The sequence below is a fragment of the Ixodes scapularis genome, unplaced genomic scaffold, assembly GCF_016920785.2.
Source record: "Ixodes scapularis isolate PalLabHiFi unplaced genomic scaffold, ASM1692078v2 PGA_scaffold5__190_contigs__length_132052651, whole genome shotgun sequence".
In the NCBI taxonomy this organism is placed as follows: domain Eukaryota; kingdom Metazoa; phylum Arthropoda; class Arachnida; order Ixodida; family Ixodidae; genus Ixodes; species Ixodes scapularis.
Genome location: NW_024609880.1, coordinates 71,396,780 through 71,411,215, shown reverse-complemented (window position 1 = coordinate 71,411,215; position 14,436 = coordinate 71,396,780). Strand labels below are relative to the sequence as shown.

The window sequence follows — 14,436 nt, the reverse complement described above, 5'->3', positions numbered from 1 at the left end:
ACTCTAAGAAATGCCTGCACGTCTACTTACCCGCAAAACGCTCAAAGAGCCAATCTCTGTGATCTACGAATTCAGCTCATCGAATGATGAGGCGCAACATCTGTTTAACCTCAAAATTAAGTCCGCGCTGTGACATAACGTAATGCAAGCATGACGCTTTACATTGCGTAATGCAGCAGCGTAGACTTCATTTTAGGTCTAAACCTATGTTCCGCCTCATTATTCGCTGAGCTGATTTCGTAGATTGTAGAGATTGACTCTTTGAGTGCTTGGCGGGTAAATAGACGCGCGGGCATTTCTTAGAGTGTAGAGCACAACGGAGCAACAGCGCATGCTCAGAAGGCGTTACACAGCCCAGAAGAAAAATATAAAAGCGCGCAGATGGGGATATTTGGAATGGTCTATACCCTCGGGCTAGCGGGGCGTCTTTTTCGTATAGCTTTAATACACAAATAAAACACAAACGTCTCGTTATTACAATTCATGTAAATTCAATACTGTCATAAATCAAACCTCTCACTTCTCTTGGTATGAAACGTGCAAAACCGCTCGTACTCAACAATATCTGGATCAGAGAGTAAGAAAACACAAGGATGAACTTGTAGCACAAAAGTTTAGCAAACGGATTCAACTTCATTGTCGTCTCACCAGGAATTAAAACTATTAACATGGCAGGAAACGTATCATACACTGCTTCGCGAACTGGCTCTACTTATAGAAATTAACATATGTTTTGAAAGAGGGATAGGTTAGACACGCTCTTTAATTTGGGAATTTTTATAAAACAGGAGACATTGAATGTGGTTGTTCAGCCTTATTATATATTCTGCGGCATTTCCACAGCCTATACAAACGTAGAAGCAGGAATAACTCGTTAAAAAGAAGTTCACATAGTTCAACAGGAAGAAATCATGACGTATCTTGTGAAATTGATGTCCTTTTCGCAGTTCGTTCAAGAACAGGCCCCCAACGACTGCAACATTGCTGCAAATAAAGCAATGTTGTGTAGTGTCAGGTTTGTTGCATGGTCGATAGTTGATTGACCATGGCACGAAAATCATCCCTCCTAAAGGCATCGTTTGAGGGTTATTATGTTACACTATATCATTATAAAAAAAGCCTTTGCGCTGCGTGATTTAAGAGTTTTTTAAACGTTGCAAACCATTTTGTCCTGCAGTGTCACTAAACGCTGACCCATAACTTGGGAGAGGAAAAAGGTTTTCCACTGACGCTTCAGAAAAATGTTTCCATAAAGCGCTGAACAAATATTGAGAAAACAAATAAACACATCCGCAAGTAATTCCCCAAAGCACAAAGCCTGCATGGATCAACGCCCATAGATGTAACTGTCGTAAATGGTCGATGTGACATGAGTCTTGTTTGATCAAGAGCTAGCAGAGAATGATGTGTCCTATTTCTAAAGAAAAACAGCCCAGTAACCAGTTGTCGCAGAAATGAACAAGCCAGTCCTAGGTCTCCACAGTCAAGAGGGAAAAAAATGATTCCGACTCATCCGTCCTTAGGAGCAACTTTTAATTAAAGTGGCTAACAGGCAATGAAATTCATGTACAGGTCGATTAACGCAATGTCACACGTAATAACTTTCAATGGAAGAAAAATATAGCACACGCACTCCAGCCTTGGTCAAGATAGAAAACTCTCGCCCTTTCCATGCATAGGCCTTATGTTTCAGAGCAACTAACATCCAGCAGTCTCCCGTGTTCCTAGATTGATTAAAAGGCAGATCTGGCGAAATTACTTTAAGTTTAGAATCAAATTGCGTTACTAATTACTGTGCTTGAAACGGTTAAAACATAATTAAATTACATTACAAATTACCAGGACAGAAAGGTAATTAATTACAATTACAACTTACTTAAAAAGCAAAAAAATTACATTCAAATACCTTTTTAATTTCGCTACACAAACAGAAGCAATCGTTTCTTTCTACGAATAATTTTATTTACAGTATATATAGAAAACTACAAGCAGCCGGTATACAAAACGGCTGCTTGCTTTGTTTCCCTTCTCCGGCATATATCCACGAAATAAAGAAAAAGAAAGATAACACCTTCCTCCTCCTTCCCTTGCAACTAGCAATATAAAAAGATCCTTCTGGCAAACGCTTGGCAGTAGTTCCACAATTATGAAACTCTTTTTTTTCTTTTGAACTCGTCCTGCCCTCAACTTATCCCCTCTTGAACATCCTGATCAGTGAAGAAAATACGAGACCTGTGGGTGTAGTATCCCGGAAAAAAGGCTCGAAGTACACCTAAGCACTTATGAGTTGTGAATGCGAAAGCATGAATGCCGTTCTTCGCGCCGCGGCCGCTTCTGATCTTCTCGGCGCTCTCGGCGCCTCGGCCGTTTCTGCTCCGGCGCGGGCACGCAGCGCCATGGGGTGGCGCTAACTGAAACTGACGCGCATAGGCTTCATATCACTAAACCTTTGCGTGGCTTTTTGCGTGATTTCAAAGCTGGGATGCCTGAGATCGCGGTTTATGGAATTGATCAGCTGTTAGGCGCGGCTGATGACGTCGGCTCGCTCCATGGGACAGTTAATGCATTCGCATTAACAACCCGCTCCAGGGCTAGTGCCCAGCTGTCCCGAGGCCTGTTCGATTTTATCACACCCTTGCACAATCAAAGATGCCTTCTAGCTCTAGATTGATTGTGTCAACCTTTGCATCCGGAATTCGTCGCAAGTTTGTAACTTTTGATCACAAAGGGGCAATCACCTTGTTTTTTTTCGACATGAAGCCTTTTCGAGAAACCCCGGCACTGTCAAAATGTGTGTGCCTAGGGTAAAGTAGCATCTGCGGAATGCTGCATGCGTCTCTGGCCTGTACAATCCACATGACTAGGCAGAGCCTTGCCACAAGTCTGCTTACCATGATGATCTCAGGAGCGAAAGAACAAGATTTAGTCATTTCCGTCTTGCATTAAGTTCCTGTTCAGTTTTATATTTTATTATCTTTTACCTCTGAAGTACACTACCAGAGTGTGTCCGAGCGCTCGCAATCAAGCTATTGTACACTTCTCAAAATGCTTGTGGTCTTCGAGATGCGTCCCTCCATGAATCATCTAACGCAGTTCTTTCATCTCCTTTTTTTCACTTTCTTTTTTTTAACTCTTTGCCCAGAAATGTATTAGCTCCTAAGGTGCCCTTCAGTTTTGCAGTGTTCAAAATATGCTTGAAGCTAAAAAGTAATTCCAACATTTAATTGAAATTACTTCCACAGAGTACTTTATTACATTACTAAGTTACCTAACCGAAAAAGTAATGATTACATTACTAAACACTGTCAAAGGTAATAAACCACTGTAATTACTTTACAGTAATTGCATTACTGCCACCTCTGTGAAGATGTGCGCGAAAATATGAAATTGATGGTTGATTGCACTTTATTCCTGGAAATGTTTGTAGAGCTGTTCCCTACACGCTCAACCAAATGCGCCTAAATTTTTGCAGTATTTTCTGATTCGCCCGTGAGCGCCCAAAATCTTGCCGTTACACGAATTGCTCTTTCCACACTTTCCTTACAAAAAAAAAAAAAAAAAAAGAAGCCACCTGGTAGGTTTCTTTTTTTCTTGCTTAACGTGTTTATCTTTTTTTTTTTTCATAAAAATCTTAGCAATGATAATCAGTTTACCTTTGAAAATACTCTTTGGAGATTGTTATTGCAGCTTACTATACTCTTTTTCACGTTAATAATGACAATTTCAAATATTCTTTTCCAAAATGGTTCAGCGGTTCCTGGATATCGCAGGTAAATGGACGCGGAATTCACGTACGTATTCATAATAGAAGGCGAGGCGAAAAACAAAACGAAAACCTTTCTTTATCTTACACAGCAGTGAGAGTCACCGAAGGGCCGTCAGTACAGACATTGTACAGCGTGTCTCCCACTCCAAAAGAACACAATTACAGGGTTTTGTTTTACTGCTAAACTAAACTACGCAGCCCCATAGCTCATCCTGCGCCAAAATGTAACGCTAGTGGTGCGAAACCCATGTAAAGGTCTTAGAACTAACCGTTATTCCATTCAAAAGTAATGTTTGTTTGTTTTCTTTTTAAACCAAACGTTCCTTGTTTTTTTTTTTCAGTTTTGGTACGAGTTTTTTTTTTGTTTTTTTTTTACACTTCTGAGAGTGGAACGCGTCTTATTTTTACATATTCGTATAAAATATTGTGCCGAATAATCCACCGATAAAATGAAGCAAGGGAGCGAAAATACCCACGTCCAACAATATGTCCTGTGCGTCACGATCACATATGTTCTAGTTCCTTGTTCTCGACTGTCTTTCAAACAGTTCCCCTTCGCCGGAAGTCGGAGGTTGAAATAGTAGAGGATAAAAAATCTCCGAGGACACCTAAGCACTTCTCAGGAGTTGTGAATGCGAAAGCAGGAATGTCGTTCTTCCGCTCGTTCTTCCGCTCGTTCTTCCGCTCGTTCTTCCGCTCTCTTAGTTTGTCTGCGACGTACTGGCGTGGACAAGCCACGTTTCGCTACTGCCGTGGTAGCGGCCGACGGCCGAGCGCGGGCTCTCGTGAAGTGACCGCGCCGCGCTGAGCTCGACCGAGCAACATCTCCGGAGTTTTCCCGTGCAGGCTCTGTTCCCTCTTACCGGCGGCCGGGCCGATGCGTGCGCTGCGCCGGCATGCAGAAGGATTCTCTGGTGGCGTGGCTTGGAACTACGCCACGCGAGCGCCAATGGGAGCCTCGTTCCTTGAAACTATGACGTGCACCAGGCAATGGGAATTCAGTCATGAGATTTCTGCTACAGACGACAGGCTTCGCTCCATTGGGATAGGGGAAGGGGCCATTTGGCTCGGCCTCAAAAGCTGATGACGTCGGTTCGCTCCATGGGGCAGTTAATGCTTTCGCATTAAACACCTAAATGCCTACTAAATTTGGGTGACAGTACAGAAATAGGACACGGAAAAAAAAGAACGCCGTTCCTTCTGCTGCTTCCTCGAAAATGTTCCACGTTTCCGTTTCAATTACACCGACGCAAGACGGTAAGGCGTTCCTTCGTTCCTCCCAAGAAGGAACATGCTCCGGGACCGTCGTTCCTGTGAGGGCCGTACTGTACAACACTGGTTCTTGGGATAGCTGGCGGGATTTAGCCTCATGTACTCGAGAGCTCTGTCGGCTGCTATTTTCCCATTTAAAATCTAAGAAATCACTTGTAACTTTTGAATAAAATAGCAGTTAGTTATGAAACTAGGGCATCTGGTTTGTACCACTAGCGATACATTTTGGGCGGAGAATGAGCTTTCGGCGATGCGTAGTTTATCTTTGCGGTAAAAAAGAAGCAAAAAAAAAAACTTGTAAATTATTTCTGGGACTTTTTGTTTGACGTGCCTTTTGACGGAGTCCGGCACAGTCAGTTCATGAACGAGAAAACGCGAGCTCGAAAAGGTCTTTATAAATATGTCTTGGCAGCGAAAGTTAATGTGATGTGGCAAATTACTAAATGATGCCGGTACTGTACTTCATCTAGATTGCGTTACCAGTATCACCCCTCGGGTTAAGAAAAAAACACAACCAATGTACAGTCGCGATCAAAGATCAGTGCAAAACGCGCAAGTACGGGTTGGATTTTTTTTTTTTTTGGCAGAGCGAGAGCTGGTAGTCAATCGGTGTAAGTATATTGTCACGTGACACAGCTTCACTTGATGTGTGATTGGGAACTATATTAATCTCATCATAATATCAAGAATTAGCATAAGCAATAGTAACCCTTCATTACATCACTTGCTGGTTCCCGCTAATCTGGTTTAAACTGCCCTCTGGTGCGGAATTTGAACTACTATTAACGTATTATTGATATCATATATATACTTTTTAAATTTATGCACCATTGATTACTTTTTCTTTTTACTATGTGTAAGTGCGTGAGCAAACTAACTTCAGAGCTCCGTTGTTTTCATTTTGTATTTTTTAAAGGCACTTCAAATGAATGCTGCAGATATCTGAAGTTTTACTGGAAAAAACTGAGCATATTAGTTAGATAGGCTCCGCAGCTGATTTGAGAACAAACTGCACTATAAGAAACTGCAAGTGTCCTCCTTAGTAAGAACAAACATGGAATGAAAGAAATGTTGACGGTGCCTTTTTGTTGCAAGTAATTATTAAAAAGGTTCCAGAATGTTTTTTTTTTTCATTTCTTTTCAAACAAGTGTTATTTTTATTTAAAAGGGGGGTATTGGTGTTATCATTTTGTGTACGATTCTGTTTAACCGTAATAGCGCTCAATTGGTTGTTCTACTGTGGTCATTAAAAGTTCAATGAATCTTGTTTCTGTTTCTTTTTTTTTTTTTCTGCATTGAGCGATTTCGAGACAGCCCAGAAAGGCTGTCAATATTGTAAGTAGTTAAATAAATAATGAATTCTTCATATTTCAGCCTTCCACGTGCCCTTGGTATGGAGCATCGTGGCAATTGGAATCACTGGTACCTTCTACACCGCGCTGGTGAGTTTAAGCCTTGATTTGCACCGAAGACCATTGCTATGTCGTTAGTGGTGCAAAACTATCGATTGTAGTATCGATCGTCGACTATCAAAAAACTATCGATAGAACTATCAATAGTCGACTATCGAAAAGCTATGGATAGTACTATCGATAGTCGACTATCGGAAAATTATCGTTAATCGACCATCGGAAAACTGTCGATAGTACGGTCGACGGTTTACTAGTTTTGCGACACTAGTAAATTGCGTCGCTCCCTCTCCTCTTTTTCTCGATTCTTTTTTTTTTCAAATGGGACACCAACTAGCCCCAAGCACTTACCATCCCCACTTTGGTTCAGCTTTCAGTGATGACGAAGACGGAGTTTGGGCGAAGAGAGGAGGAAGGGAGGCGAGCGGCGGTGCGGCAACTGTGTTCGCTCCGCACGCGAGTACTACTACAAACTAGCGGTGCAAAACTATCGATAGTACTATCGACAGTCGACTATCGAAAAACTATCGATAGTACTGTCGATAGTCGACCATTGATAGTTCTGGGACACTACCGATTGTTTTGGAAAAGCTATCGATAGTATCGACAGTCAATGTATCGATCGTTTTGAATCATATATGACCATGACCGCGGTGGGGCTGCCGTGGACTTTTGTGAAACCTTAAGCTCAACAAAATGTTTTCGTTCGAAGGTTCGCCGACATTTTGTCGAATGTAATGGCCGACTGGTTCGGCGAGTCTTCAAAGTTTTGGTAAAGCTTGAGAAAAAAAAAAGAGTTAGACTTTTCAACAATGTTTACACTACCCTAGCAAAAAGAAAAATTGAAACTTTCGGGAAAAAAAAATATTTTATGCGGTAGTTCCTTTTATACGTTTACGTACTATAGAGAAAAGCACATAAAAGTTTAATCATTTTGTTTATTCTTTCACGTAAAACAATAACTGTTTTCAATTTAGGCGCGTTCGGAATATGGTGAACGAACTTAATCGAACTTTCGTCGAACTTAGTGGTAAACGTTCGATGACGTCAAACCTGGCCCGAAGTAGAGCTTCGGCTGATTCGCGACATCTCTATAGACGTTTTCCAGCTCTATATCAAACGGGTCAAAAATGCCGAGTTACTGAGCTGTGGACGCACGCAGCAGCGTCTGATAACACCGCACAACCAGACCTACGGCGCGTGCTCAGAACGCCTTCCCCAGCCCAGTATACTGGGCTGGAGAAGGCGTTCTGTGGGCAGCCATCTTTGTCTATAGACAGAGATGGCTGCCCACAGAAGGCGATAATATTGAAAAGGTCCGTGGTAACTGCCAGCGTAAGAATGGGCCAGACGAGGCGAGTCTCAGTTAACCTCTTGCCGCTCCGTAGCCTGTGAGAGAGTATCATTGGCCGACAAAGGAGAAACGAATAACCAATCACGAAGCCGAAAGCGTAAACATAATGAGCATCGCCCCTGTGTTCCTCAAGTCGCGGTCATACCGCTATAATACATCGTACAAGAGGCAGTCTGCAGAGACTGTCTGAGACGTGCTTCTTCCTTTTGAGACAGTCCAGTCATGGCTGTCCCGCAAACACTGAATTTGGACGTGTCCGAAACGTACCCAAAACGCTTGAACCTTGTGCTAGAGATACCTGCAGCGGAAAGCAATGTCTTTTGTGTATGCGGGGCACAAGTTCGTCGGTTTCTTGCACAAAGGTTCCGATAATGGAGTCAGAGCCAATCGGAGCTCGGCGTCTCTCAGACGTCACTGCAACCCCTGCACGAAAAGCAGACGAACTTGCGTTCCGTATAGTCACTGGTTTGTTCAATCACTAAAACAGAGTTGTGTCCCACTATCTTCCAGGGCGGCCTCCGAGGCGTTGTCTGGACGGACACTCTGCAAGGCATCCTCATCCTCGTCTGTCCACTGACGATCCTCATCAAGATCGCCTACGATTCGACCTTCCAAGAAGGCCTCAATCTTCGTCCTATCACCGACATCAATTTAAGGCCGTACCTCTTTCAGTAGGTTAAAAAAGAAAAAAAAACTTTCTAACGCGGGCCGAAAATAATGATCAAATTTGGTTAATTAACCCGAATATCTACTTCGAGAGGTATCAAAATGATGGGACATTATTCTGTCAAGATTACGAGTAGCAAACAATAGATGCTCTTAATTTAGTTGAAGAGTTTCGCGCTCCACAGTAGCTCAGACATTAAATGATGTTCCATTTGACAGGATGTCTAAGCCAGAAAAATTTTCATTGTTTGTATTGTAGTTTCGCTCAACCTGTGCAGCGGATTTGGTTTTAATGACCCAGGTGAAAAAGCTCGCGCAATTCGTAAGAACCTTAAATCGCGTCGTAGTAATGACAGACACTAGTCCCGCTCAATTCGTCACAATTGCTTCCCGACAAGTAAGCGGCGACAACCGCTCGGTGGCAGCGAACAATTAGAGAGCCTGTATTGCAGAGAAGTTCCGCCTGCTCGATCGGTGTCACGTGATTTATAGGCCCCGTTTGCAATACGAGCTACAGGTGACGAACGCGTTGGTCATTCACGAGCGTCTCCGCCCTTCTGACTGTTCTCCTCCTAGCCACGCGATAACGCAGCGCATGCGCACTGGCGACTGATCTCCGATGGAGGCGTCCGCCATTAAACTGTAAATGCTCCACATGGTTTGCGTTGGACCCTCTCTACAATCTAGGCTCTCTACAAAAAATAGGTGACGGAGGCGACGCCTATGGGGTGCTCCTTTCCCATAGTCACTGACAGGTTAAAAACAGGGCACCTGTTTCGAATGCCCAGATTCAAGCACGTGCTCGTTGACTTTGAAAGTGCCTTGCCTGCATGTGCACGCTCAAAGCTTACGAGACCACGAAGCGCTATCAAAGGTGATTTGCTCGCTCTAGGCGGGGCAACTGAAGCTCCTTTCTGCTACTATCATTCTGTGAGCGACTGTAGTCATTTAATATTATAAAGAAAAATGAGCTATCATAAACCTGATGATCCCTCCAAACTCGTACAATACTTTCTAGCAGTTTGCACAGATCAGCAGTTTGGAGGGTATTTGAAATGCTGCTAATCCCTGTATTTTAGTATTTGCGAGAACAGAGCAGTTAAGGAGGTTTCGATTTGCAGAGCCAGCTTCGACCTGACCAATGACGAGAACGTCTGGGCCAACGTGATTGGCCTGATCGCTGGCCACACCTATCGCATGGGCATGGATCAGATGGTCATTCAACGCTACGCCGCAGCTAGGTCCGTCGCTGACGCCCAGAGGTGAGCCACGTGATTTACTGTGCTTTCTGTTATCCTCGGTTCATAGGGAAAAGGCGAATCGCTCTCCAAGTGTGTTGACGAACATCAGCTCGGAGCACGTGGAGCGAAAGCTCGCGCTGCAGGATCGAGGGATCTAGAACTCGATTCCCAGCCCCGCCCGTTTCAGTCTGGTTGAGCACCTTATCCGATGTATGTTCGTGTGTATGCACGCGCACGGCACTGTTATGCACGGCTAGCAGTGGTGCTGCACTAGCAACAATTTCTCGCCTACAGCGCTGCCCACGGTGGAGGAACAAAGAACGAAGGGGCGTCCAAACGAGGCCAGCCAACACAGTAAAGGTTTAACTTCACTCATCTCCCGGCAGTGCCACTATCAGCTTAGGACACTTCGCGCAGGCGCAGTCGTACACCTTGAGACATTGAAAACGTGTGCCCGGATGAAGAACGCCCCTCGATTGGCTCTCGTATATAGGCCTCCTACTACGCTAGACATGCTGCACCGTCTCACGGCGTTGGTCAGAAATTTGAGCGAAACATGGACACCAGTGTTCGAAGGCGGGGAAGTGCCGTTCAGGCACCTCTTTAATCTTCCACCGTACAATAGACTTCCAGTGGTGCTGACTAGGTTACCGTTGTTTAAAAGCACACATAAGATAATTACACTTTCTGCTGTGAAGGCCATACAGCATTTTGTAAACCGAACATTTGTCCAAACACGAGCAAACAAACAACGGTCGGTTAGTAAGTATGCGTCTCTCTAATAACCGGCTCAAGGAAATAAAAACGTAAAACATCAAATAATAAAATGACTTGCCGAAATGTACAATCATAATAATGGTAACAACTGAAAGAAAGCAAGCGGCAATACCGCGTGTTCTAAACAATCGCTTTTATTTATTATATCGGTTGAGACGCGGACGATAGCGAAAGTTAAGGCGGCCTGAATAGGTGTAAACTTATCAATGGCTTTTTCTTATCAACGTTGTCAAGTGCTTCATCTAGTCACTAAAATCCTAATCCTACATTAAAAAAAACACGTACAAAGTTGGCGTAGTTTGGAATCTATGCGGCTTGATTAGTTTGCCCAACCAGGAGCTCGCCTTAATTCCCTCATTTTGTTTGGCTTGAACAGAAATTAATAGAGCTTTACCAAGTTGATTTTTGATAAAACAAGATACGTATGCGAAGACGTCTTTTAACAAACCGGGATTGGCTTGAGCCTAGAAATTATTAACTTCTCTCAAGGGTACAAGTACCAGTCGACATTACCAACAATCACAAGCATCAAGAAGAAACCTCGAACTTTCACGCTATAAAAAATATGAGCGGTTTACAAATCTCCGTATTGCAAAAATTAGAGCGCAGCTCTTGAGGAGGAGGATGGGAGGGTACGAAGGGGAGTTTATGCCCCTCCGTACCATCCGTTCATCCTCCTCAACCCGCTAAACATAGTGAGAAAATTTTACCCGCTAAATGTAGCTTGGAAAATTTCCCGGCTAAATTTAGCCGGTTAGGTTTCCCAGCTAATTTCAGCGGGGAAATTGACGTCACGTGACCTCAACACCAACTCAGTTTTCCTGCTATAATGTAGCGGGAAAATGACGTCACATGACTTCGTGACACGTCACCCATGAGCAAATTTAGTTTCTCCACTAGTTTTAGCGGCAAAATTGACGTCACGTGACCTCTTTACCAATTCGATTTCCCGCATAGGGCCGTTACGCCGACGGCAACGTCGAGGCGGACGGCGACGCCGCGAAACCCGGAAACGGGTGCCTAAGAGCAGCGCTTTAAAAATAAACACCCGTGCTTATTTTGTAGTGATGCGCCAATTCCATCAACGTTCTCACCGTCTAAACTTGTACTGTCATGTTGTTATTCTTTCTAATTCACCAAGTCCTTTTTCTTTTGAAATGTGAAATATTGTTTGGCTAAATGCTCCGAATTTTGTAAAGCTGCGTTTCGTGAAGGCCGTGGGCTGTGACGTCACAGGACTTCAGTTTCACCGCTAGATTTAGTAGGAAAATTGACCTCACATGACTTCAACACCAATTCGATTTCCCCGCTAAATTTAGCGAGAAAAATGGCGTCACATGACCTCGTGTAACGTGACCATCACAAAAATTCAGTTTTCCAGGTAGATTTAGAGGAAAAATTGACGTCACGTGACCCCAACGCCAATTCAGCTTACCCGCTTTCGCTGAATTTAGTGCAAAAAATGATGTCACATGACTTTGTCACGTGACCTATGCACAAATTAGGTTCCCCGCTAAATTCAGCGAGGAGACTGACGGGCAGAATACAATTGGGTGGAGTCAATTGAGTGGAGAGGAGTGCAGACACCTGCTGGAGGCACAGCTCGACAACGAAGGCCTGGAGGTCATTAGAGCTCAACCAAGAACGTTTCAAATGTCAACACAATCGGAACACGCTTGGCCCTACAATCTTTTTTTTTTTTTTCTTGCTTATTAGTTGCATGTTTTTTTTTTTTTTTTTTTTTTTTTACACTACTTGCAGGACCGTGCTCATAAGCACCCTCCTGCTGGTGACCTCCTTCTTCTTCCTGGGCTCAGTGGCAATGGCTCTGGTCTTCTGGTACCGAGACTGCGACCCCTTGCTTTCCGGGGCCATACGGAAGATCGAACAGGTGTCCCCTATTTGCCTTTATATTCTCTTACGTCAATACCATTTCAAACAAAACACATGGAGGTGTAATAAGCAGCGAAGCTTGCCGGATTGAGAACGATTTGGAGGGTACAGTTACTTGCAACTTAAAACAAGTAGGGTGCGGCTTCTGACGTTGACGCTTCTTGCTTTGTGATTCGCTCTTCAGCGTTCTTATCGCTCAGTGCCGCACTCTCAGTAGCTCTGGAGCGATAAGAGTACGCTCGGGATTTTGTCACTCCTGAGTTCACCTCAACTGTCAGAGGCTACTCGCGACTCCACGCTGTTCAGGCAAAATGGCAGATGACAGGAGGTCGTTTTCGTCGTTCAGCACGCTGACCAGCATAAATTTCTTGCACTGCAGCGTAAAATCGGTGTCACATATGAAAGCGAAGCGATTTTTCGACGGTAGAAACCTTCTCCTAGTTCGTGCGTAGGAATGAGACGTCGGAAGCATACAAATTTTTACTGGAAACGATGTGTGCTTCTGTGCTGCTTACAAGAGCCAAGCAGAAATAGCAGACGACTGAGTCGACACGACCCCCTTTCTTGAGCTTCTCGGCGTTGCTCCTGCGCGGTGTCGATTTCGCTGGAGTTGCCCGTAGGCGAGAAGCACCCTCTTTTGAGAAACGATGAGCGTACTGCAATTTATTGCAGGCCGACCTTGGGCGGACTTTCCCCCCAAAAAATGTGTTCGATCCTTAGGCCCTTAGCGATCCTCCAAGGAGTCGGCCATTGGTCTGTGCGGCCTATGATCGGATTTTGAGATAGCTCCAGCTTGTTACTATATACGTTTGACGTTAGAAAGTTCCTTGTGTTGCCGAAACGCTTATTAGCAAGTTTCTGAAGGCAGTGGTTCTTGGGGATTGACAATCGCGTTCCCTAATTTTTGGGGTGAGTTACCCCCCAACAATACAGAAAGTTGCTTTTATGTTACGCGTATATTTACTTCACTGCGAACGGTTCGCTCCTTTAGATGGCACAGTGTGGATAACTTTCACGCCCTAAACACAATCAAGTTTTCGTGATGTATGCCGATCCCCATAATTTTGTTTATTAAAAAGGGAAATATTGAAAAGGAGTTGCCTTGGATGTCTTTTATTATACCATTAGTTCTATAAAGAAAGGAACTACTTCTAGGCTATGGATCTTGCGATTAATTGGTGCGATGATGGTGCTGAGAGCTTTATGAGTGTCAAAGCTTTCTGCTCATTTTCGCAGGAACTGCATTAGACTATAATCGTTTATGACATGTTGTAAATGCCTCCGTCTATTCGACAATAGCTACTCATGAAAAGGTCGTTCATATATCTTTTAATATCATCAATGATATGGTTTCTGTTCACCTTAAAAAGCCCGCTTTTGGTGGCAGCGAACACCAGCAATCGGTTGACAGAAAGAAACTCGTCAATATTATGGTTTAAATGATAATAACATTGTGTGGCAACCACAAATACCGTATGTCTCGGCAGCAGCATTTTTTTTCTGAAAATTAAATCTAATACAAGCTAGAATTCCATATGAACCAGGTATTTTACACTGCGGATTAAATCAGATATTGTTTAGTCAAAATTTCTACATAATTTTTTTTTTTTAGTGAACAAAGACAGTCACATAAAAACACTCAGCGAGAGAAAGCTACGTATTTGTGGCTGCTGTACAAGAAATAAAACTATCTTCTGCATGATACACGCACGCAGTTTTTTTTCTGTTGTAGCTGGAGTTATGTCACTGTTTTAAAAAAAAGTAAACTACAGGATTAAATGAACAAGATACGAAAAATTAAGATTACTTAACTCATTACCCATTTCGCAGTTGGTCCCATACTACGTGGACACAAGCTTGGCTGGTTTCCCTGGATTTTCCGGGTTCTTTCTGACTGGCGTCGTCAGCGCCACTCTAAGGTATATGTCCCCACCCTTTTTGCTTTTCTATATACTTAATGGTACAATAAAGAGAGTTTTAAATCCGCATTGTAATGGTGTAATCACAATTCATGCGCACAGGACGCCGTCAGAAGTCAGAAATAATTGTTATTCACGA

General features: G+C 43.5%; 1 protein-coding gene across 1 annotated transcript in view; it reads left to right on the top strand.

The window, feature by feature from the left end:
* The window catches only part of LOC8027738 (sodium-coupled monocarboxylate transporter 2), a 67,504-nt gene that overhangs the window by 23,194 nt on the left and 29,874 nt on the right, over window positions 1-14,436 (top strand). The window contains exons 4-8 of the mRNA XM_029983390.4: window positions 6,413-6,480; window positions 8,312-8,472; window positions 9,589-9,729; window positions 12,247-12,376; window positions 14,209-14,297. Coding sequence (XP_029839250.2) covers window positions 6,413-6,480; window positions 8,312-8,472; window positions 9,589-9,729; window positions 12,247-12,376; window positions 14,209-14,297 — 589 coding nt within the window. The remainder of the gene's footprint in view (window positions 1-6,412; window positions 6,481-8,311; window positions 8,473-9,588; window positions 9,730-12,246; window positions 12,377-14,208; window positions 14,298-14,436) is intronic.